This window comes from Rhea pennata, chromosome 3 (genome assembly GCF_028389875.1).
Source record: "Rhea pennata isolate bPtePen1 chromosome 3, bPtePen1.pri, whole genome shotgun sequence".
NCBI lineage: Eukaryota > Metazoa > Chordata > Aves > Rheiformes > Rheidae > Rhea > Rhea pennata.
This window is the reverse complement of record NC_084665.1, coordinates 124,383,223-124,407,012: the sequence shown is the minus strand read 5'-3', so window position 1 is coordinate 124,407,012 and position 23,790 is coordinate 124,383,223. Positions and strand designations below refer to the sequence as shown.

The following is a 23,790-nucleotide window of genomic DNA, read 5'->3' as shown; positions in this document are numbered from 1 at the left end:
ACTGCCGCCGGACGCTGGGGCTGGCGGCAGGTACGGGGCCGAGCAGCGGGCGCGGAGGCCGCTGTGGGGGCCTCGGGCCTTCCCGATCTTCCCCCCTCCTTGTCTTCTCTGAGGTGGGCAGGGGGCAGCGAGCCCCGGGGCCGGCCCTCTGCCCCCTCCCCAGCCCCTATAGGCTGCCGAGCTGGGGGGCCGGGGAAGAGGGGAGCTGTGGCAGCCGCGGTGCTCGGCGCTGTACGAGGGCGAGCCGGCGCGGAGGCTGAGGAGCAGCAGGGGAGCTGTGCGCTTTCCCGGGTGGCTGAGCTCCTCCGCCGTGCCTGGTGGGACCAGCTCAGCAACGCGTGTTACTGCTATGCGCAGTATTACTTTATTTTTCCTATCTTCCTCGGTACACTTCCAGGTCTGGTGCCGCCCAAGGTGCCTTCTCCACCGCGGTGGTGTCGGCAGGTCCCTGGCAGCTCGCTCTCTGCAGGGCCCGCAGCCCCGAGGTGTAGGAGTGTTTCCTCTTGCTAGAGGAAGACGGAGGATTATTGCTTCGCTGTGCTTTATGCGTTGGCTGATTGAAAGGGGGGGGGAGTTAAGTGAGTGAATAAATTCACTTCTGTTTTCTCCTGACTAACTGTTTTGCCTGAAGAAAACTGCTTGACTTCTCCCACTGGCTTTTTCCCACCTTAAATTTATATAATAGTGCCAAACATGAAGTTCTGCCTTTTTAATTCCTTCAGGTTATCCTTTATTGGCACCTGCTGGGGGAAACATGCTGAGAGCAAAGGATGCCCTCTTGCGCCTCTGGCCCCACCACTGCACGTGGCTGGCACAACTTCCAGCCTCTCGCCTGGCGTGGCGTTCTCTGCACAGGCAGCCTCTGCACCCCGAGTGGGCCGCCCTCGCGGAGAAGCAGCTGAAAGGCAAAAACCCGAAGGATTTGATATGGCACACCCCAGAAGGCATCGACATCAAACCCTTGTATTCCAAGAGGGACACAGAAAACCTTCCTGAGGAGCTGCCAGGGGTGAAACCTTTCACTAGAGGACCTTACCCAACCATGTACACGTACAGGCCATGGACCATCCGCCAATACGCTGGCTTCAGCACTGTGGAGGAGAGCAACAAGTTCTACAAGGACAACATTAAAGGTAAGACGGCTGGTTTGGCAGAGAACATCACCTGGCAAAGCAATAGAGAGCAATCACATGGAGAATTGTACAGCAAATGTGGTTATTCAGCTTTATGAGTTTTGATTTCTGCTAGATTCTTCTCTGTTGCATTTTTCAGATCTTTCTGTAACTGTCCTTGTTTCATTTTGCCATTGAGATGGACAAATGAATGTGTTGCATGCTATTTTTAGATCTTCTGCTTTGGTGCTGATAGAGACAATGTTTGGCTGCGTCCCAGGGTCCAACTAGCAGAGATTGTGGAGCACTTTAGTCTCGTTTTGTGATCATGAGTGAGGTTTGTGGTGGAAAAATCTGCTGAACTTTGTCACTTAGTTAAACTTCTAGCATTAGTGCGTTCTGACATTTTGGGTTTCCCGCTCATATTGCTAAGTTTTCAGTGTACTCATATAAGTGTATATGAGTGAGGTACTAGTAAAGCCAGCTTCCTGAAGTTTGATATTATCCTTATTTGAGAGCAGTTTTCCTAGTATTTCTGCAGAGTATTGTGCCTTGTAGCAATTTTTTTAGATAATAGCTGCAGTATCATCATAGTATACTGTTCAGGTATGAATCCCCAAACCACTCCAAAAAGTGATCTGATCTTGATAGAATGCAGCTGCTGTTTTACAACCAGCAGCTTTCTAAAGAGTGGCCAGTTAAAACCTGACCAATGAAAACAGCAGACCGCTAAAATTTACATTCTGAATAATACCTCTGGGAAGCTTTTATATCCCATTTTACTGTCCTTCCTACTCAAAATGTTAATATTTGTGAGGTGGGAGGGGTTGATTTCCTTACCAGTGTTAGCTAATATGAAGCAGATTAGTATTAGCTGCTGTTGTATTCTTGCAAGTATGTCTTTTTGATTCTGTCCATTTATTAAAATCTCAGTAGGTTAATATTCTATATTTGTGATTTCTTAAAGGTCTGCAAACAGACATTTCAACAGAAACATTATGAATATACTCTGTGTTACTGCTCAAACCTTTTGCTCAAGCAAAGTGCTAACATTGCAATAAATTGGCAGCACTGCTCAGTTATGCAAGAATGTTTGTTGCCAGGAATTTTTTCTGTTTATTCAAATGCTGACATTGTGATGTTTTCATTTTATCTATTTTTGTGTTAATGATTGTACTAATATTGAATTATTTAGCATAGATTGTGAATCTGGCCTAACTATTTGTAAAGCATTTTAAATAATTTAATTAAAGGAATACTGGAAGACAATTCATTATCTATTCTCAAAATCAGTGAAGTTCCTTTCGGTGGTCTGAGCAATGAACTGGATACAAATTTAAGCTGCTGTCACTATGCTTCAAAGCTAACACCTAGCTTTTTAGACCAACAAGGGTAGCTGACATCTGACAACAGTTCTGCTGATGTTGAGTAGCTGATTTGCAAAAGGAGCAGATAGCTTCTGAAGAAACAGCAACACTGGTGAATGTCTGTGTTTAGTGAAGTTTCAGGCACTGCTTTTAGGTCACTGCAACAAGTCTGACAGGCTCTAACTGCCCAGTTCCCTGCTTTATGTGAATAACTCTCTCTTACTGCAGATTTTAGTAATGCAGCACTTCACATTAATAAGGAACAACATACGTGAGCAGAGCTAGGGTATCAGTCTGTCTTTATCTCCTCTTTATCACAGATTAAACACATAATGTGACCTACACTTGTTACCAGCTAAGCTAAGTACAATTAACATACATAAACCACAATGCTGTCCGTGTATGCACGTTTTTAACTTGTGGCTGAACTGCTATTTAGTAATCTGTTAAGCAACATTTTGATTGTGATTGAGGTTAAAGGACTATAATATTTTTTTCCTCAGTTAAAAGCTTTTTAATTTAAAGCTTAAATTCTGCATAGATTACAAAACCCTGCATAAGTTTGGAGAGAGAACTGTCTTTAACATCAAATTGATTTATCATCCAAGCCTAGGTGAAAATAAAATAAAATTAGACCCATTTCTTAAAGCAAGCCTTTTTAGCACTTTGGAATCAATCTCTTTATCTCTCTCTCTCTCTTTTTTTTTCCTTTTTTTTTTTCCTTTTTCTCCTTTTTTCTTATCTAGCTGGCCAGCAGGGATTGTCAGTTGCTTTTGATCTAGCCACCCATCGTGGTTATGATTCAGACAATCCACGAGTTCGTGGGGATGTTGGAATGGCTGGAGTTGCCATTGATACAGTGGAAGACACCAAAATCCTGTTTGATGGAATTCCTTTGGAGAAAATGTCCGTTTCTATGACGATGAATGGGGCAGTCATTCCAGTGTTGGCAACATTCATCGTAACTGGAGAAGAGCAGGGAGTGCCTCAAGCCAAACTGACAGGGACGATCCAAAATGACATATTGAAGGAGTTCATGGTTCGAAATACGTACATTTTCCCCCCAGAACCATCAATGCGGATTATTGCTGACATCTTTCAGTACACCTCAAAGGTATTTATTATTTAAATGTATTCTGTTCTATTATTATATCTAGTTAACTGTGAGTTTGCAAAGCTCTTTACAAAGCAAGGCAGAAGACAGGAAGACTTCTCATAATGAAGAATGAAATGGTTGTGGAAAAAGGAAGGAGGAGAAGTTAAGATCCCAAATCACTTACAGTGTATGTTTTAGGATTATTAAGTTAGACGGCCAAATGTAAAGCAGCCTTGACTCTAAGATGAAGCTAAGCCTGAAAGGAAGGAAAGAAGCTTGGAGACGAGGATTAGGGAGACTATTTTTTGCACAAAAAGTAATAAAACCACGTGGTTACGAAGTACAGTGCAGCTGTAAGTGGGAGCAAAGAGAAAAGAAATCTTGAAGGATTTCTGCTATGAAATGGAGCATGAGAAGGAGATAATGAAAGGAGTGAAGTCTTGATATTATGACTGAAAGTTCAATAGTGCCAAATGTTTCTAAATTCCAGTTTCGTTGGAAAGGTGGAACACAGCCTGTAATCAAGTCCAAAGAGAAAGAGCCTTATTATGATAATACAAGCACAATGAATAATGTAAAAATGTAAAAGCATTTTTACTATATTGAGAGGGAAGAACAATAGGACTTCATTTAGCTGGGGTTAGGTTTAGCTCAGTTGGTAAGAGTGTGGTGCTGCTAATGCTAAGGTCATGGGTTCAATCCCTGTACGGGATACGCTGAGGGTTGGACTAGATGATCTCCAGAGGTCCCTTCCAATCTTACCATTCTATGTTTGGGAAGCAGAGTGGCGCAGCGGAAGCACGCTGGGCTTATAACCCAGGGGTCGATGAATCAAAACCATCGTCTGCTAAGGCCCTTTTTCCCCCAGTCCCTCTCCCAGAGTGGTGGGAGGCTCTCACTTTGGACACTTCTACCAGCACTCCCCAGAGTGCTGTGCTCTAGGTCTCTGGCCAGGGGTGGTGATGGGTCTTTCTGCTCCTCAGCCCATTGCCTATGCTGCTCCTGCCCCCTCTGTTGGGGTTAGGTTTAGCTTAGTTGGTTAGAGCATGGTGCTAGTAATGCCAGGGTCACAGATTTGATCCCTGTATGGATCGCTTGCTTGAGGGTTGGACTAAATGATCTCCAGAGGTCCCTTCCAACCTTACCAATTCTATAGTAAATCCAGAGTAACTCAATCGATTTCAACTGTAAGCTAGAGTAAGTGAGATCAGATATGTGACCAATAGGCCTCTGAATAAACTGAAATGCACATCTGCAAACACAACTTAATGGAGATGTGTTATATTGTCAGTCTACAAAGAATGGACTATTTGTCAACACTGATAGCACAACTGTCTGATGGTTTTTCCCCTTCTGTTGTCATACACTATTGTCTTTTATTTTTACAGTATATGCCAAAATTTAATTCAATTTCAATTAGTGGATACCATATGCAAGAGGCAGGAGCTGATGCCATTCTGGAATTAGCTTATACTATAGCTGATGGCTTGGAATACTGCAGAACTGGACTTAAAGCTGGCCTTACCATTGATGAATTTGCACCAAGGTGAGCAAAACAAATCTGCAAGTACAAAATTCACTTTGGAAGAGTCAATTTGAGAATTGAATCTCAAATGTAATTCAATATTCTTGTACAAATGACATTAGAAGTGCTCATTTTGCAGGTTCATTTTTGTTGTTGTGTTGTGCAGTTTCAGAAGTGCAAAAAGATACCTGGTTCAACAGACACTTAAATTACATCTATGTTAATAAACCAAATAAAACTCATTCAGAAGCCCAAACACTGCCAAGGTCTGTGTGACAGTTGGCCTCTGGTCCAGAAAGGTCCCCAAACCTTTACATTATATCTAGTATAGATTGCAGAATCCATCAAGAGCTCTTGCAGTTGTTTTATGCTATAGTATTATTGAATCTTCTGTTCACTAACTGTTCAATTCTGTTCACTGTTCACTATTTTTTGAAAAATTTGGAAAAAAAATTGCTTAGCAAAGGAAAGTTCAGGTAGTTGAAACAGAATTTACAATTACAAACTTCCTATAAAGTCAGTACATTTTGGCCAGCATATTTTCTCTCTGTATAGTAACTGCCAAATTGAGTGGAACCACAGTTTCAGTGGTCTGGTGGTTCTGGTTTAAAATCCTCTAACTATATCACGAGTCTATAAAAGAGTGTGGATCATATAGCTTGACTGTGCAACAGCCTATCTGAATCAGCTGAATTAAATTTTCTTTCCAAGATTTGTGAAAAGACTGAAATGAGACTTACAGAAAAAGATAAAGCTTTATTTTTAGACTTTCTAATGAGAGAGAATCTTTAAGCAAATTCTTAAGCAGAGAGAGCCTTTAGCAGATTTTTTTTGTAACTAATAGACTGTTAAAAAGTGTACTTTCTTTTTTATAAGAATTGTACTTGCTTTAACTATGCATATTTACATTTATAGATCAAAGAAATTATAAATAGCAAAAAGTAGATGAATGAATCTGTTTCTTGGTATGTTGCCCAGTTTGGAACTGATGTTTGATTTCGATTTTGATCCTTAGGAGAAGGAGGAATGCATGTAACATCACCTTGTTCTAAGTAGTTCATGAGCCATACCTGCTGCAGTAAATTGTGCCTAGGCACGTTCCCTGCCACTAGAGTGTGATTGTCTGTATTAGTGACCTGCTGAAGCACTGGTTGACCTAGGGCTCCCCTAAGAAAACAGTCCCTGAGGACACTAACAGTTATTGGCACTATTGCCACTGTTGTTTGCATGCAGTCATCCTGTTTGGAGGCTAAGACAGTTTATTAGTGCAAATATGTGCTGTTCCATTACAACTGGCATCAGTGTCTGAGAACATTCCCATCATCTTATGTGAAGGTTATATATGTAAATAAATTAACTAGAGAACTCGCCACATGTCTTTTCCATTACTGAAACAATTATTAGAATGGTTTTAATATTTTATCCTGCTTATATACTCTCCTTGCAGACTTTCTTTCTTCTGGGGAATTGGCATGAACTTCTATATGGAAATAGCTAAGCTAAGAGCTGGGAGGCGGCTGTGGGCTCATCTAATAGAGAAAATGTTTAAGCCCAAGGATCCCAAATCTCTTCTTCTGAGAGCTCATTGTCAGACTTCAGGCTGGTCACTCACTGAGCAGGTTAGAAAGTGAACTTCAAGCTGCTTTCTGATTTATAATGTGCATAATTTAAATGTGTCCTTAAGTTGCGTATATCTAAAAAGCGTTGCTGTTTTTACTTTACTACAAAGATGCAACTTTCTGAATGAGACAGCTTGTCCTACTCTGACAAATGTACACGCTAATATTGAATCTATCTTTTTAAATTACGTAAGCAGAAAGCTGTTGTTGAATGCCAGCAGTGTTTCTTCCTGAATTTCTAGTTAGGAATACTTCAACAATTTGGGCTACCTTTCATTACTTAAGTAAAAGCATTGACATTAAGAGCTTTAAGTTGTATTCACAAAATAATTTAGGTATGGTGACATCCAGAGTCTCAGTGCCTAGCTTTTCATGGTCTGGTCTTATTTTCATACTGAACTCATTGTCTTAAGCATATGTACTCCCACTCTAGTGGATACTCCAATTAAAAATAGGATTAAAACCTGTTAAATGGAGAAATAAATGCAGAAAGATGCTTGTATTAATTCAGGAATGACAGATAAAGCTCTCTCCTGGATTGATTAAATAAATTATCCCTTCAAGAAGATGGATGAATGGAGAAGTAGGGGCACCCTTGTCTCAAGCTCACTAGATTGAAAGAAAGTTCTTTCTCATAGTCAAGGAAGTCATTCACGTCCATATTTCTAATTGCTGAAGAGACCAGTGCTGGTTAAAGTTCAACTGTTTTTCTGAAACTGTATGCACTTTCTGCTGTTTCTTTTGTGTTACATCACGACAAGAAACACGCTGGACCACATATGTAGTTACTGAAGCAACATCAAAACTGGATTTCAGTTCTTGTTCTGAGAACTGCTTCTCAAATGAAGTCATGCAATAAGAGTTATTTTTAGATTCTATTCTGATTGCAGCGATTGTTATTTAACTTCTGTGTCTTGTCTTTATTTATTTATTTATTTTAAATAAATGCAATATTTATATCACAGGAATACAGTGAAACTAAATTAACTGACTTTTGAAACAGTGGCCTTTGTGGGTCCTCAAATTAAAAGTACTATATGAGTGCAAAATGTTAATGTTACTAAAACTATTATAAATTCTCTTCTAGTTTCCAATGTAAGTGTATTTCTGGCAAGCTCTAACCCCTTCTTCTTACCTAAGCGTTTTTGTTTACTTTAATATAGCTTTTCCATATACATTTACATATGTGTGTGGTTTACTCCTAATACATTTTAGAGAGCAAATATATTTCCCTTTGGCCTTTTTTTTTAGCTAGGTAAGCTTTCATAAAATAGATTCTAACAATCTTGCTCATCCAAATCACAGTTCTCCGTAATTTTTATAATTTGAGTACTTGAACTAGAAATAGAATCCAGTGTAGGTAGTGTTACCACAGACTTGTTAGAGAGAGGGAATTAATTCATTATTTACGGAAAACAGTTTAATTCACAGATGTCATGATTCCTTATGCCTTCTTCAAAGTCCTACAACACTGATAGCTCTTGATTATTTGGGGTACTTATCACTTCATCTAAACATGTCAAAAACTAGATGTCTCATCTAAGCTAATGTTAAGTTCCTTCAGTAATCAGATGAAGGAGATGGACACCTGCAGCAAGTGATTCTTTACCCTGTTCTAGCATACTAGTCACCCCCTAGAGAACATGATAATTCTTCTTTGATTATAAGGACAGATATATACATCTCAACTGTCTAGATGTCTAAAATGAGCTGAGAAAAATCTTGGCTAAAAGGCTGAGGTTATATTCTGTTAAACTGACTCTCATTCTGTTCCTTGTAGTCCAGATTATACGTTTGTTTTGGTTAATATCGCAGTTCTCCCATTGGTGTCTTTCAGTTTTACAGCACCATCAAGTTTCAGCTCCTACCTTTATAATACTGTCATTAATGAAAATATCACATTTTGTTCCAGAACACATCTTGAGGATCTTGACTAGTAACCTGACTGCCAGATGTGCTATTCGTGACTCCAGGACTTTTGGAATTCCAGGATGGAAGTTATCCAGACTAACCATTCCATCCTCTCCAATTTAAGTTTATTAAATTCTTAACATGCTTAGGCGCTTGGCAGAACCTTTATGCTTCAGTGCTTTCCTTTCCCTTCCAGGATCCCTTTAACAATGTTATTCGTACTACAATTGAAGCAATGGCTGCAGTGTTTGGAGGTACACAGTCTTTGCATACAAATTCATTCGATGAAGCCTTGGGTTTGCCTACAGTAAAGAGTGCTCGCATTGCTCGGAATACACAGATCATAATACAAGACGAATCAGGTATTCCTAAAGTGGCAGACCCCTGGGGGGGATCTTACCTCATGGAGTGCCTCACCGATGATGTCTGTGAAGCTGCTTTAAAGGTCAGTTTGCCCCCCCCCCCCCTTTTTTTTAATGATCTGGTGTAGGAGCATCATTTGGGGGTTTTTGTTTGTTTGTTTGTTTGTTTTTTTTGGTATGTCTTTTTAGGAACTATTTGATATATTGATGACTTACTATGAAGGAATTCTTTTACACTTCTGATTTTTTTTTTTTTTTTTTTTTTTTTTTTTTGTAAATGAACCTGATAAAATGAACCTGATAAAAAATACAGTATGTATGGAAGTATATATGTGTATGTTTATATGTGTGTGTATCTATATAGACTTCAACATTTTGGCAGATTACATTTAGAAGGGAAATACCTCCATGTGGGATAAATTTGTCAAGATCTGTTTAGTTCGATGTGCTCTGGAGAGTCCTGATTTTGTTGCATCTCTGTTTCATTCAAAAAAGCAAAGATTCTACAGAAGAAGTCAAGAAGCCAATCTGCTAGGTGTATACATACTTACATCTGTAGTATTCTCTCAAGATCTTAAAACTAGTTCTTAAATGCAAATTTTTATAGCTGAGCATGTAGGCAGATGATTGTCTGACCATACGTACGGTCATTATGTAGAACTTAGGAAATTTTTTTCTGTTCGATTGAAAAGCTTTGTGTGTGTGTGTTTGTGCGTGTGTTTCAGCTACTAGGGCTTACATCTGTGCAAGCACTACTGTACAGGAATAGTCTGGGGCAATCTCAGATAAAAGTGTTTGCCTACACATTTTCGAGATTAGACTGTGAAACTAAAGCCTGTGATTCTCCCTTTGAGCAAATTATTGCGTTTATACAAAGTCCCAAAGTCTGTAAATTAACAAAAATAGGCTTAAACACTAACCTGTGACTTGCACACTGCTGCGTTAGCATCCTATGATTTTTGGTTGATGTCAATCAAGATGCTTCTAGACAGTGCCTAGGCATGGTCTGAGAGCCATTTTCAGTAGGAAACTTGAATACAGTCACTCTGTTTTAGAGAGGAGGGGGCTGTAGTTACCTGAGAGTTGAACTATGCCTTTCTACTTGTCTGTAGGATCTGAGAATTTACCTTGACTTTGTTCAGTTTGCTAGTATAAGTGTAACTGTAAGGCTAGTTGGCAGGCAAAGGTCCATATCTATCCATTTGCAGAATCAATGCCTGGAATTTTAAGCCCTCATAGAGGGAAGATTATGGATGTTACTGGTTGTGTAATATGCTGCGCACTGTTACTGAATCCATGGCATTTTTCTAATAAGAATATTCTTTTGTTCAACAACTTGCTTAATTTATACCCAAAGTCTGAGATGCAGGCATATAGGAAATATACCTCAAGAGCATAAGTCTCTGTATTTTGATATAAGTACTACTGTCCGTATTCGTATTGCAAAAGTGAAAAGCTGAGCTTGTGAATCTTGTTACTACGCATTTTTTACATTTTTTTTTTTAATATCCTTTTCATTTCTCAGCTCATTGAAGAGGTTGAAGAAATGGGTGGAATGGCCAAAGCTGTAGCTGAGGGAATTCCCAAACTTCGGATTGAAGAGTGTGCAGCTCGGCGACAAGCCAGGATTGACTCTGGTAAGGAGCAGGGAGGTGAAAGAAGGGAAAAGTTTCAGCAGAATACCTTTTTATAAAGGCTTTTTTACACACACATTTTCATTTGTTTCTACTTCTTAGGTTAGGAGTAACAAATTGTGAGTAATAAAATAGATTTTTAGTTGAATATTAGTAAAAGATTCTGGAAGAGATACCAGTACATGGAGGTCTGCAAAGAGATATGAATGAAAGCAGTATTGCTTCACATATTTAAAATTAGACTAGACAAAGCTATAGAAAGTTTATATTTAAATTATGTCTCCTGAATTTAAAAACACGGCCACCAGCAGATGGTGATATTGAATATATCATAGAATCATAGAATCAGTAAGGTTGGAAGGGACCTCTGGAGATCATCTAGTCCAACCTCCCCGCTCTGCAGGGTCACCTAGAGCATGTTAGACAGGGTTGCATCCAGGCAGGCCTTGAAGATCTCCACAGAAGGAGACTCCACAACCTTTCTGGGCAACCTGTGCCAGTGCTCCATCACTCGCACAGTGAAGAAATTCCTCCTCACGTTCAGGCGGAACTTCCTGTGCTTCAGTTTCTGCCCAGTGCCTCTTGTCCTGTCACACGGGCAACTGAAAAGAGTTTGTCCCCATCCCCTTGACACCCTCCTTTCAGGTACTTGTACACATTGATCAGATCCCCCCTCAGTCTGCTCTTTCCCAGGCTGAAGAGGCCCAGCTCTCGCAGCTGTTCCTCACAGGGCAGGTGCTCCAGCCCTCAGATCATCTTGGTAGCTCTATGCTGGACTCTCTCCAGTAGCTCCATGTCCCTCTTGTCCTGGGGAGCCCAGAACGGGACACAGTACTTGAGGCCTCCCCAGGGCTGAGGAGAGGGGCAGGATCACCTCCCTCCACCTGCTGGCAACAGTCATCCCAATGCACCCCAGGAGACCATTGGCCTTCTTGGCCACAAGGGCACATTGCTGGCTCATGGTCAACCTGTCATCCACCAGCACTCCCAGGTCCTTCTCTGCAGAGCTGCTTTCGAGAAGGTCAGCCCCCACCTTGTGCTGCTGCCTAGGGTTATTTCTCCCTAGGTGCAGGGCTCTGCACTTGCCCTTGTTGAACCTCAGGAGGTTCCTCTCTGCCCAACCCTCCAGCCTGTCCAGGTCTCTCTGAATGCAGCACAGCTCTCAGGTGTGTCACCCACTCCTCCCAGCTTGGGATCATCAGCAAACTTGCTGAGGAGGCACTCTGTCCCCTCCTCCAGGTCGTTGATATATGACTGAATTTCTAGTTTTGCTTGAGAAATATTCATTTTTACTGGAGACCAGAAAAATTCAGTCATCTCAGATTAGTGGATGATCTTTATATATACATAATGTCTATAGTGTGTATATATGTATGTCTCTGCATATATGTGGATGTAGCTATAAATATAATATTCCACTTTTTACAGTCTGTTCTGGTAACAGAAGCTAGAGATAACTGCTTCAAACTTATTCTCCAAATAAAAAAGCTCATATAGGTCCTGCTATGTTTGAGTTAAGACCATTAGAGAATAATAATGTTCTGTATTTTCTCTCTCAAGATTAATTACTCTATGTTAATTGGAAGAGTGTATAATGTTGCCAGCACTGCAAGTGAAAATGCTTTTAAAATTCACGTTGGCTGAAAAATACAATATGACTTTCCAGCATGATAAATTTATTTTTATTCATGTGGAGTAGTTTTAGATAGGAATTTCACTTTCTTATTTTTCTGGTAAATCAGAAGAATAAACCCAGAGCTGTGACAGGGACTAGTGCTTCTACTTGTTTCTGTAAGCTTTGGTTATGCAGATTTAAAAAGACAAAAATAACTAATGTATGTTAATGTGTTCTTACTAAATTAGTTTAGTTTGTAAGATAAATAGTATTCTTTTTTTAAATCTGTTCTCCAGGTCAGTATTCATTGAATTGAATCCATCCATCTTTCATCATAATGAAAAATAGAGACTTAAGTCCTTCCTAAAAAAAAAAAAAAAAAAGGCAAATTTTAAGTATTTGAAATGTCAAAATAGTTATAAAGCAAAGTTCAGCTTTTCCTTGTTGTATAAATAATATGTCATTTCAAAATAGTTTCCAACCATGTTCTTAGTTTCTGATGTTTCTGTTGGAAATAGGTTCTGAAGTAATTGTTGGAGTAAACAAGTACCAGCTAGAAAAAGAGGAGACAGTTGAAGTTCTGGCTATTGATAATACTTCAGTCCGTGGCAAGCAGATTGAGAAGATTAATAAGGTAAGAAATACCTTCTCAAAAATAAGAGTTCTTGTACTTTGAGATAGAACTTGAGTAAATATTAAGGGAAGATGGCTTGTGAAAAAAATTGATCCTCTAATTTGGGAGTATCTAGTCTAAAGCCCTAAAGTCTAGGTGAGAAGCTGTTTTTTTGTTTGTTTTGTTTTTTGTTTTTTTTTTTGTTTGTTTTGTTTTCTTTTTTTAACAATTGCAGTAAGACTAATGGAGACTCTAAAAAAACCCAAAGTATTAAAATCCAAAAATGCTTTTTATTTGTAACAAAAATGTTTTCATTATGTTCATTTGGTTTTAATAATTATTGGATTTAGATAGTCTAATAAATATATGTCTGATCTTTCAAATGAAGAGTTTTACATTTTCTGAAATCAAGATAGAAAGTAAGTATTCAATGTTTTGCTCTAAAAGTGTGTAATGTTACTTCAACACTCAGGACTATTTGGTGTGGCCTGTCAGATACTATTAAGGAATGCTCTTTACAATCAGCAGTCAAGTTCAGTTTTACAATTAGTTTAAAAGAAAAAAAATGTTTTATAGTTACTTAATGGACTTGAATACATGCTTTAAGGCCTGAGATGCCCTCTTATTTTAAGCCTTTTTGAAAGATAAGGTGTACGTTGATAATAGTTGCATTATTTCATGCCTTCAGCATAAATATCTGAAACAAGAAAGTCTTAGCAGAACACACTGGACTTCCCAGTTCACCTTGTTGTTTGTTATAATTGAATATTTTTACTCTCTATTTAAGGTTAAGGCTAATAGAGATCAAGCAGCAGCCCAGCAATGTCTTGCTGCTCTAACACAGTGTGCTGCTACTGGGGAAGGCAACTTACTGGCGCTTGCGGTGGAAGCAGCACGTGCAAGGTATTGCAGCGGGGACTGGAATATCCAATTGCTTTTAAAAATTGATTGTTCATTTTTCATCTTTCAACTGTTTTGGGGTCTACTGTCAGCAAGTTGGCATCTCAAGATGTTTTGGGTTTGTATTCAGAGGTGGAAGTAAAAGGTGGCTGCAGTTTGACATTGTAGGATAGACTATTGTGATTTGCCATCTCTTAAAGCTATATTTTAATAACTCTTCAAGAACAATGTGGATACTAAGTATGTTGCCTAAAATGATGATACTCATGCACATTCTGTTGTTTACAGTTCAAGCTCTTAACAGTTTCAGAACATAACTAGATTTCACTGATTTGCCACCCTGCTGTTTTGTAGGTCAGAGAGCTTAAAAAGTGTCTGAGATGTGAAAAGAGATATACACAATCTCGTGGTCTTTTTTTTCTTCATCCTTCCTTGCACCACAAATTGTTGTGAAAACATTTTTTGGTTGAAGGACAAATAAGCTTGCTTAGTCAGGCAAAGATGTAAAAGATGTAAAAGGACAGTGAGGCATCTTATAGAGTCCTATGAAACATTTGCTTTTTTCATCAAAGGTGCTTTTTAAGACTGTTTTCAAACCCATTGCAAACTGAGAGTTGATCTCTGGAATATCTCTCATCTGTCTGTTCTTTACTTCGGTGGCCCAGAAATGAGCAAACCAAACCTACTCCTTATTGAAGTGCTCTCTTATTTTTTACTGTGATTTCTCAAAATCCTTCATTCCATTTTGTTCAACACTAACAGCTACATGTTCAGTATATTTATTTCCAAAGAGAGCTTGTCAGGACTCAGCAGCATGTCAGCACTTGTCTTTGAACTGTAGAGGTCATTAGAGGGTAGGGCTGGACTTAGCAGGGATTCATGTCTTCTAATTTCTCTACTTAATGACTTTGTTTTTATTATTTGTAAAAGTATTAATGGACTGCAACTCCATTTTGTAAGCAAAGTGCAAATACAAAACAAAAATCTTGCATCTGCCTCCAGAACTGTGTAACTTGTCCCCCCTGTGATATGACTGTAGGAGGAGATCATCATTATGTCTGATAAAGAGTGTTTGAAGCAGTTTTTTGAGCTCCCTGAATGTCTACAGGGAGCTCTTCTGTAAAGGGTAACATGGAAAAAGCTTTTCATGTGAAAGTACTTTCATCCTTAACAAGTGGTGATTGGAGGCCAGTGCTACTAGCATTTTAGAGACCAGTGCCTGTCTCCAAATGAATGGAAAAGGATGGATTTTCAGAATAAAGGTAAGTAATTTAATGTAAATGAAATAAAAAATAATGCAACTGAAATAAAAGAAGTAGCACAGAATTTCAGTCTCAGTCTATGGAAAAGGTCCCCATGGACTAATGTGGAGATTTCAGTGCTGACCAACACAAGTATAAAACTCATGCTACTATTTCAACGCAAGTAGGGAGGCAGGCCAAAGCTGTTAGGGAATGGGAGCAGTACTGTTTCTTTTCTGTGCTTTATTTTTAATGAGAAGCCACATTAAGAAAAAGTAGGTGTGCAATGAGATAGATCATAGAATCAGTAAAGTTGGAAGGGACCTCTGGAGATCATCTAGTCCAACCTCCCTGCTCAAGCAGGGTCACCTAGAGCATGGTAGACAGGGTTGCATCCAGGTGGGCCTTGAAGATCTCCACAGAAGGAGACTCCACAACCTCTCTGGGCAACTTGTGCCAGGGCTCCGTCACTCTCCCAGGGAAGAAATTCCCCCTCACGGTCAGGTGGAGCTTCCTGTGCTTCAGTTTCTGCCCATTGCCTCTTGTCCTGTCACACGGGACAACTGAAAAGAGTTTGTCCCCATCCCCTTGACACCCTCCCTTCAGGTACTTGTACACACTGATCAGATCCCCCCTCAGTCTGCTCTTCCCCAGGCTGAAGAGGCCCAGCTCTCACAGCCGTTCCTCAGAGGGCAGATGCTCCAGCCCTCTGATCATCTTTGTAGCCCTGACGCTGGACTCTCTCCAGTGGCTCCATGAGCTCTCGTCTTCCTCATCTGCAGTACTGCATTTTTCCTTCCCTCTCCAAATTTGCGCTTTCTGCTATGCCAGCCAGCAGTAATGGAAAAGAAAGGCCTGAAGTGTAATGTGATGTGGAATGCTGCTTCTTTCTCTGTCCAGCCAGTGTCCTCACAGTACTGGTTCTATCACCTGATTACATAGTGCTGCCTATTTTTACTGGTGATTGCAGAGGGGCAGCGGTAATACTGAGACTGAACCGAAAGACAGTGGCGGTCCTGACAGGTACATTGCGTTCACTGGATTTCTTTCCGCAAATTTGTACTTGTGCAGCACAGCCTCTGCACAGCTGGTTGTGAACTACCAGGAGGGAGTCACAGCACAAATAGCTAAAGGGGAAAAGATCCTGTGGCTGCTAGGAATCGCTGAGTTGAGCTGTATCCTCCCTGGCTCTTTCAGTTGTCATAGTCTATGCATCTTGTTCATCCCATAGATCCTTCAAAATACATTTCCAGAAGTATGTGTTGCAGGCAAAAGTGGCCAAGAGCATGTCAATACTATGACTAAAAAATGTGTGTTCTGACATGATGCTGTCTTCTCAAGAAAGCAGGCCAACCCTTAAGAATGATACCTTGGAGATGAGAGGCCAGCTCCAGATATATGCGTTATACAGATCTCAGCCTTATGCTCAAAACAGGATTTTTGCCGTTTTATGCTAGTGTGATTAAACTTTTATATAGTTTTTGTTGAGTATGCAATAGATGATCTAAGAAAGAAAAAGCAAAATAGCAGGGGAGTCACAGGAAGTTAAATCTTTCTGAAATTTATTAAAGGATTCAGTTAATACAGCAGAAATCCATCTTCAGTTATACAATATGCATGACAGATTATGTAAGGGTAGAATGGGACAGTAACTGCTGGAACTGGAAACAGCAGAAAAGGGGCTGAGTACAGTTCGTTTGGCCATCTCCTTCCAAAAGCATGTGGACAAGAAGCTGTAACGTGACATAAAATTACATGTAAAAAATGTAATATGGCATGAATGTCATGTAGTATGTAATGTAATATGACATAAAGCAATAATATCTTGTGTCCTCTGAGCATTTCATATTAAAAGCTTAGAGGATAGTTAATATAATTTTGCCTAAGAGTAGCTTGTAGATAAGTGTAGTATGGCAAGAAAAAGTGCAAATTCCACAGAATGAAATGTAATTAGCAGTGGCCAGATGGATGGGGTTTTGTCTCTGTATTTGTAAGCGTATTTTCAAACTCTGTTATAAGGGTAGTATTTTTCTTCATTTCACTTTGACAGAATTTGTAACAAGTTGTATGCATGTATTTACATGTGAATTCCTTAGTCTCTTCCCATTCATGTGGGAGCTCAGCAGCGTATCTTCACAATCATTCTGGAGTACTGACTCTTGATTAGTTTCATATCAGAAGTAATAAGTTTGCTGTAATGGAGTTGCTAGCTGAACTGTTCTTTCTCCACAGATAAGTTGCCTTTTCCTTCTAATTAGGTTGCTCTTCCTCAGTCTTTGTGTTGTGGGCTCAACTGTAGTTTGAGTATAGCATCATCTCTTTGGTCTGCATGGTAGATTTTTCACAAGAAGATAGAATCCGTTAAGCTCAAGATTTCTGAATGCTTTAGGGCAGAGATTGTTATTTCTTGTATTTGTACAAAGCTGAGGACAGCACAACACAGTGTGCTTCTAGCAATTGTGCTACATCAGTAAAAGGTATATTATTTCTTGCTTGTACTGTCTCTGGTTGCAAACAAAGCTTGAAAGTGGCATATAACTGAATCTCCTAGATTCTCCTGCATCTTTAGTAAATACTAAAATATAAACAACAAAGGAGAAGTAAAGAAATTACAGTAAACCACTTAGGTTCCAGACTGCTTTTGTATATACTTTTTCTTTTTTTTCCTCCTGATTTTTATATTTTGAATTTTAGTCTGATGGTAATATCAGTCCAAATACAAGATCTTGCAAGCTGAGCATTAAGGAATTCCCAAATCAGAGGTTTTGATTCAACTTGCTGAAATATTTTGCTGTGCAACAGTCTCAGTTGCCGTGTCTTTTGTAAAATTACTTTTCACATCAGAAAAAGTGCGAGCTTTTATTTTCTTCTTTGTTTGTTTTAAATACTCTTACATGTCCTATTAGTGGATAACACTAGAGTCAGTCAGATGTTCAGAATTGTAGGACCAAAGGAGAACCATGTGTAATTGAATTTACTCCTGAAGCAAGGCAGATAATTGGGCCACTTCCAGTGATTTCTGTATTCTGTCTATGTAATCCTCCTGATAGCATTAATTTTTTTGCTTTTGTATCTTAGGTGCACTGTCGGAGAAATAACAGATGCAATGAAGAAGGTGTTTGGGGAGCATAAAGCCAGTGACCGAATGGTGAGTGGAGCTTATCGCCAGGAGTTCGGAGAGAGTGATGAAATTCTTTATGCCATCAATAGGTGAGAATAACTTCTAAAGAATCCATTCAACATTTGTGATACTCACTACTTGCTAGAAAAATATTCCCCAAGACATGGGTACAAGGTAGCAGAAATTAATGCCAAAAACAATCGCAGAACAAAACAAACATTTGCACATACGTTCTCATACCTTTAAGCACAGTGAGAAGAAATAAGTGCAATAAGAGGACAGTCAGTACTTACTCAAGCTTTTATTTACTTGTAAACATAATCCACTGAGGTGGTTTTATGGTTTGATGGTTTTGTTCAAATAGACCAGTCAGCCTTAAGATTAAGAATTAGAGAAACATTGCCTGAAATCCCCATACACTACATTGCTTCTTTTGAAGACTATGTAATAATAATCTCTACAAATATCTCCAGCAATTCATATTTGCAAAACCTGGTTTTAGTCAGTCCATAAGTTGTCCCTGCAGCTTCTCTCTTAATATTCCTAAAATTCTAAGGCTAAAATCTGTCTGGATATACACATATAACTTCCAGTCTGTGAATGTTACTCATATCACTAGAGCAAAAAACATAAGTGGGTAGGAGTATGTGTGAAAACAGTATTTGTTTGTGTCTTGTGTCGGCTTTTGCCTTGCTGCTGTCCTCATGGGTGTCATGGAGGAGTGCAGAGATGCACTCTGAGGTGGTGTGGGGGTGGGAAGAAACACTTCACTCGTAAGAGAGAATCAACGATATATTTATTATGGTAAAATAATGATTTTTTTTTTTACTGCAGTAAAATAGTGATTTAACCAAGTTCAATCATAAATGAGATGGTGATTTAACAAGGGTCCACAGCAAGATTCACTCAGTTATTTACTAAATGGAGGACAGGCTCCATTAAGAGTGTCAAGAGCCCTCCTGCCAAGTCACAAGGCTCAGAATGGACCCCCTTGAAATGTCCCCTCAGAGGAGTGGGTGTACAGCTGGATTCAATCTCAATCTTAGAGCTGGACGATGGTTTATGTGTAAGGGTTGTGTGCACAGTTAATAGGAGACCCTCCTGTTGAGTCACAAGGTTCAGAATGGACCCCTTTGCTTTCTATCTTGAAAAGCTATCTATCCCTTGAAAAGTAGAATTTCAGAGTTGCCACATACTTAACTCAAGCCATGAATTGCAGTCAGTCAGGTGGTCTTAGCCTGGCAGGCTTGGAGTACCTAGAGCTCTTTTCTTTGGGAGAGAGCCTAAGTGCGGAGGAATAAGAAAATAAGAATATGGTGGGAACACAAGGCAATACACAGAAAAGGATTTTAAGAAATCACATATCAAGTCAGATACTTATTTCATTTGCATCCTTAACATTCTGTTCTACAGGCTCAGCTTCTTTAGATCCTCAAGCAGAAGCTTTGTCAGTCTGTTTTTCCTAGCTCTTTTGATATATTCCCTTTTAAAGTGGCCAGGTCTTCCCCCCTACACTTGCATGAAGCTTTTTCCTATCCTGGCATTGCATCCTGGGGCTGTTCAAACCTTTACTGCTAAGTGCATTATCTTGAGTTGCTCTTTTCCCAGTCATGTCAGCAGGTGGTTTCAAGCTGCTCCAAACCCATACACTCCATCATTAATAGAACGCACAGAACAATATAATATTAAAAACCCACTTTTAGTACTATTTCTGAGAGTAATCTTTGTGTCCCATTCCAAGATAGACAGCTGTGGTTATACAGTTGCTTTAATCCAGCAGAAATCTGGACTGCCACTAACCTAGAAAAAAGGGATGCACTGGAATGAGTGCATGGAATGGGGGATACAAGTCATCCTTTTCTGCATAGACTTGTGCCCCGTTGAATGACGTCTAAATGCACAGAATGAGGTCTAGGACCCACATCTATATTCCATATGCCATATAAGTACTTTTGAAGTCATGGGTCCTAATTATTCTTAAAATCTGAGCACTGTGCTTTCGTTAATTGGAATTCAGCTCATTAAAGCCTCAAAAAATGCATCATTTTGGCTGTTGCAGAGCAGAAAAGTAATGGTGAATTTTTCTCAAAAAAATATTGTTATTATTATTGTTCAGAACAGTAAGTAGAAGAAATCAGTTAGTAACTATTTAACATGAATGTCAAAATAGTATGTAGGCGACATAAACCAACCATGACCTGGAAGATCTTTTAATTTAATGTACAGAAATTATGCTACAGTTGCAGACAGTGCTTTTTTTATTATTTGTGGAAATGCTTTTAATGAAATACAGTGACTTACAGTGTTACAACATGTGTTTCCAATCAGAGTTAACAAGTTCATGGATCGTGAAGGGCGCAGGCCTCGTGTACTTGTCGCAAAGATGGGCCAAGATGGCCATGACAGAGGAGCTAAAGTTATTGCTACAGGATTTGCAGACATTGGCTTTGATGTGGACATAGGTCCCCTCTTCCAGGTATGACTGAATTAGAAGTGGCCGTTCTAGTGTGTTGTGAATGCAGTGATTTTCCTTGTGATACTTGTTTAGCAACCAGACTGAGGCTAACTGTGGTACTGTAATCCTTTTTTTCACATAGACACCTCGAGAAGTGGCCCAGCAGGCAGTTGATGCAGATGTGCATTGTGTTGGTGTGAGCACACTCGCCGCAGGTCATAAAACTCTTGTGCCTGAACTCATCAAAGAACTCAATGCCCTTGGCCGCCCAGACATTCTTGTCATGTGTGGAGGTGTCATCCCACCTCAGGTATGCGTGAACATTCATTTCTGTCAAGACCAGGAGACTCCTTTATTTCAGTCTCTACTGCTCTTAGGTATTTCCTGCACATCACAGTTAACTCAACTGCTTAAGGCTACTGGGTATGATCACCATGGTCAGTATAGATCTACAGGATGGTCACAGAGTGCTGTCAGGTCTCACTGATGTAGGTTTTTTGTACACTCTCTCCTGGGTTAACTTACAGTATTTGTTGGATGGAATATTAAGTTGTATTGTGTAAAGACTAGCCTCAGAAGATGTTCTTTATGCTCTATTGTTTCTGATTACCAGTACTTTGCATATTACTGATAAAGGGTAGCTCCTGTCCTGAGAGACTTCATGACTACCAGTAATAATTCTGAAGAGACGCAGCTATGAACTAAGGCACATGGCAGGTCACAACACCTACAGACTACACATCTCATTCTCTGTTTAGTCTCTCCTCGTGTTCCCTCTCATTAAGCTTAAGGTTGCCTCTCACTCCCTCTCCTTAACTATTTTTATAAACTATTCAACAGTGTGTCAAATTGCCTTGCAGTCTCATTTGTGCCTTTGTCCTAAAATTTTCCTTAGTTCATCCACAAAGTGCCTGGTTATTTCACCTTTAGGGTTTTCTTCTCTATAGAGAGATTCAAATTGATTTTGTATATAAATCTCCTGTTACTCCCTTTTCCCAGACTTCTTCCTTTTTCAACCATTCAGATAGTGTTCAGGAAGGATAGACTTTTAAAATAAACAAGCAAAATTCTATTAGTGTTTTTCGGAGGACCAAACCATGCTCTGTCTAGTGTCTCTCTGTGAGGTTTCCAACAGCCCATGGTTGAATCAGGTCTAATATATCCTATATATGTGAGACTATATAGCTACTTTCCAAGTCTTTTTTGAAATCATAGGACAATCATAAAATCAGAGTAATATAGGTTGGAAGAGACCACTGGCAGTTATCTTGTCTGTTAGATCAAAATCAGTTTGGTTAATTCAGGGTCACATCCAGTTGTTTTTTGAATGTCTTCAAAGATCTGACATTAATCTGATGTTACAGAGGCAAAAACCTCTCCAAGTATTTCTTTTTTCCTCCTAACTATTGTTGTTGCCATTTCCCTTAATGCTGTCTTGCCCTTTCTGGGAGTTGGTGCATATACTTTCTCAGGCCCAGCATGTAGGGTAGAGCACACACTTACTGTAATAATCAATTTTCTATTGCAGTATTAACTACAGATCTTAAATTTCTTCTGAACAGGATTATGACTTCCTCTATGAAGCTGGCGTTAGCAATGTGTTTGGTCCAGGGACTCGTATTCCGAAAGCAGCTGTCCAAGTGCTGGATGATATTGAGAAGTGCCTGGATAAGAGGCAGCAGTCTGTGTAATGCTGGAATTTCACACAGTGCAACCAATCTTACAGTAATTGCTTATAATCATCAGCAGGGGTTGTCCAGCCCACGTACCTTTGGTTCCACTGCCCAGTGGCCTGGTGTTTTTTGCTTTCTAAGAAAGTTATAAATTCTATGGCTTATTCTATCTGAAGATTATTTATGTATGTATCCACAGGAAATTTTTGTCTTTAGAACTATAAAGGGAATTCAATAAATGGGTTTGGTATTTTTTCCACATTTATTGCTAAATAAAATATCCGTTCCAGCTGTTCAGTTATTCCATTGATCCCTTTTACATATGGTGACTACTTTTGAAATTTTGGAGTGTTATATTTGGCAGGCATTTTAGACATAGAAGTCTTCAGCAAAATCACTAAAGTTCAGCAGAAATGTGATTGAGTCCTACAACACTTTGATGTTAATCTGATTCAACTTGCTTTGGAAAGGTCCAGGTAGATAAAAACATAATTTTTCAACGTTTGTGATTTGTTTAGTAAGATACAAATCCTGTTTGTGGCAGTGATCCATACAGAAGCAGCTGTCCAGCTCTGGCCTGTCTGCATTGCTGCCCTTCCCTGATGCTTCACTTTTAAATGAAATTCATTTCCTTCCATCTCCCTTACTGGACATAAATACAGGACTAAGTGTTGCTCCTACTATTCCTATCTATTTAGCAGTTGGACTCTTTGTGTCAGAGATTTCTCACTATTTTTGTCTCCCTTCCATAAGGAATTGGATTTATACTTGTAAAATGCTAAGAGTGGGGCAAAATCCTCTGGGGGACCCTTACAGTGCAAACGAGGGTGTGAGGGTCTGCTGGGGGCCAGTTCCTGCCATTCTGGCCCTATCCCACTTCACTTCATTTTGCCTTACTGCTCATTGCATTACCTCATAAAATGATACTAAAGCTTCCATGTGATAGCGCTCATATACCTACTGTGAAAGAGGCTGTAGCGCACTTAAATTCAACACCATCATAAAGTGAGATTTTCTGCAGTTGGCTGCAATTTGCAGATCCAATCAATAGCATTTTACCCTTGCTTCAGGGATTGCAACTGATGAAATCTTTACTTAAAATAAACTGCTTCAGTGGAGCATATGTGCTCCATCATACTCTCACGTTGCTCAGAAATAAACAGGTTAATGGACTTGCTGTATTCTTTCTGTCTGATTAAGGTTAACGGTATTAATCCCTGACCAAATCTTTGCCTTTAAAACTCCACGGGGTTTTATCTTTGATTATTTATAAGCATCTGATTCCCTTCAGGAAATACTGCTATGGTTCAAACCAGGATATACAGAAAGCATCAGCAATAAAAATACTGCCTTCTATTTTTGCATAAGACCAAGCCCTCTTGACAGCAAACTGGAAAAAGATGTAGTCAAAGTGTTGATGACTTTTTTTTTTTTTTTTAACTCTGATGATCTTTATAATCTACTTCTTGTTTCCTTTGAGTTCGATTAAAAAGTTCCCACCAACTTCAACTGGAATCGCTTCAGGCCTTTAATGTTTAAAGGAAGG

General features: G+C 39.4%; 1 protein-coding gene across 2 annotated transcripts; it reads left to right on the top strand.

Annotated features, from left to right (window-relative positions):
- Positions 1–7: 7 nt before the first annotated feature.
- On the top strand, positions 8–23,421 carry MMUT (methylmalonyl-CoA mutase). Of its 2 annotated transcripts, none has more exons than XM_062573270.1 (13): positions 8–30; positions 723–1,133; positions 3,226–3,593; positions 4,964–5,121; positions 6,548–6,719; positions 8,827–9,075; positions 10,518–10,629; positions 12,760–12,875; positions 13,642–13,757; positions 18,074–18,205; positions 20,445–20,592; positions 20,714–20,881; positions 22,134–23,421. In XM_062573270.1, the coding sequence occupies exons 2-13, from the start codon at positions 755–757 to the stop codon at positions 22,260–22,262; spliced, it is 2,247 nt and encodes a 748-aa protein (XP_062429254.1). In that variant the 5' UTR covers positions 8–30; positions 723–754; the 3' UTR covers positions 22,263–23,421. The 2 variants fall into 2 exon arrangements, with proteins under 2 accessions (XP_062429254.1, XP_062429253.1); XM_062573269.1 differs by having other exon boundaries at positions 10–113.
- The last annotated feature ends 369 nt before the right edge of the window (positions 23,422–23,790 follow it).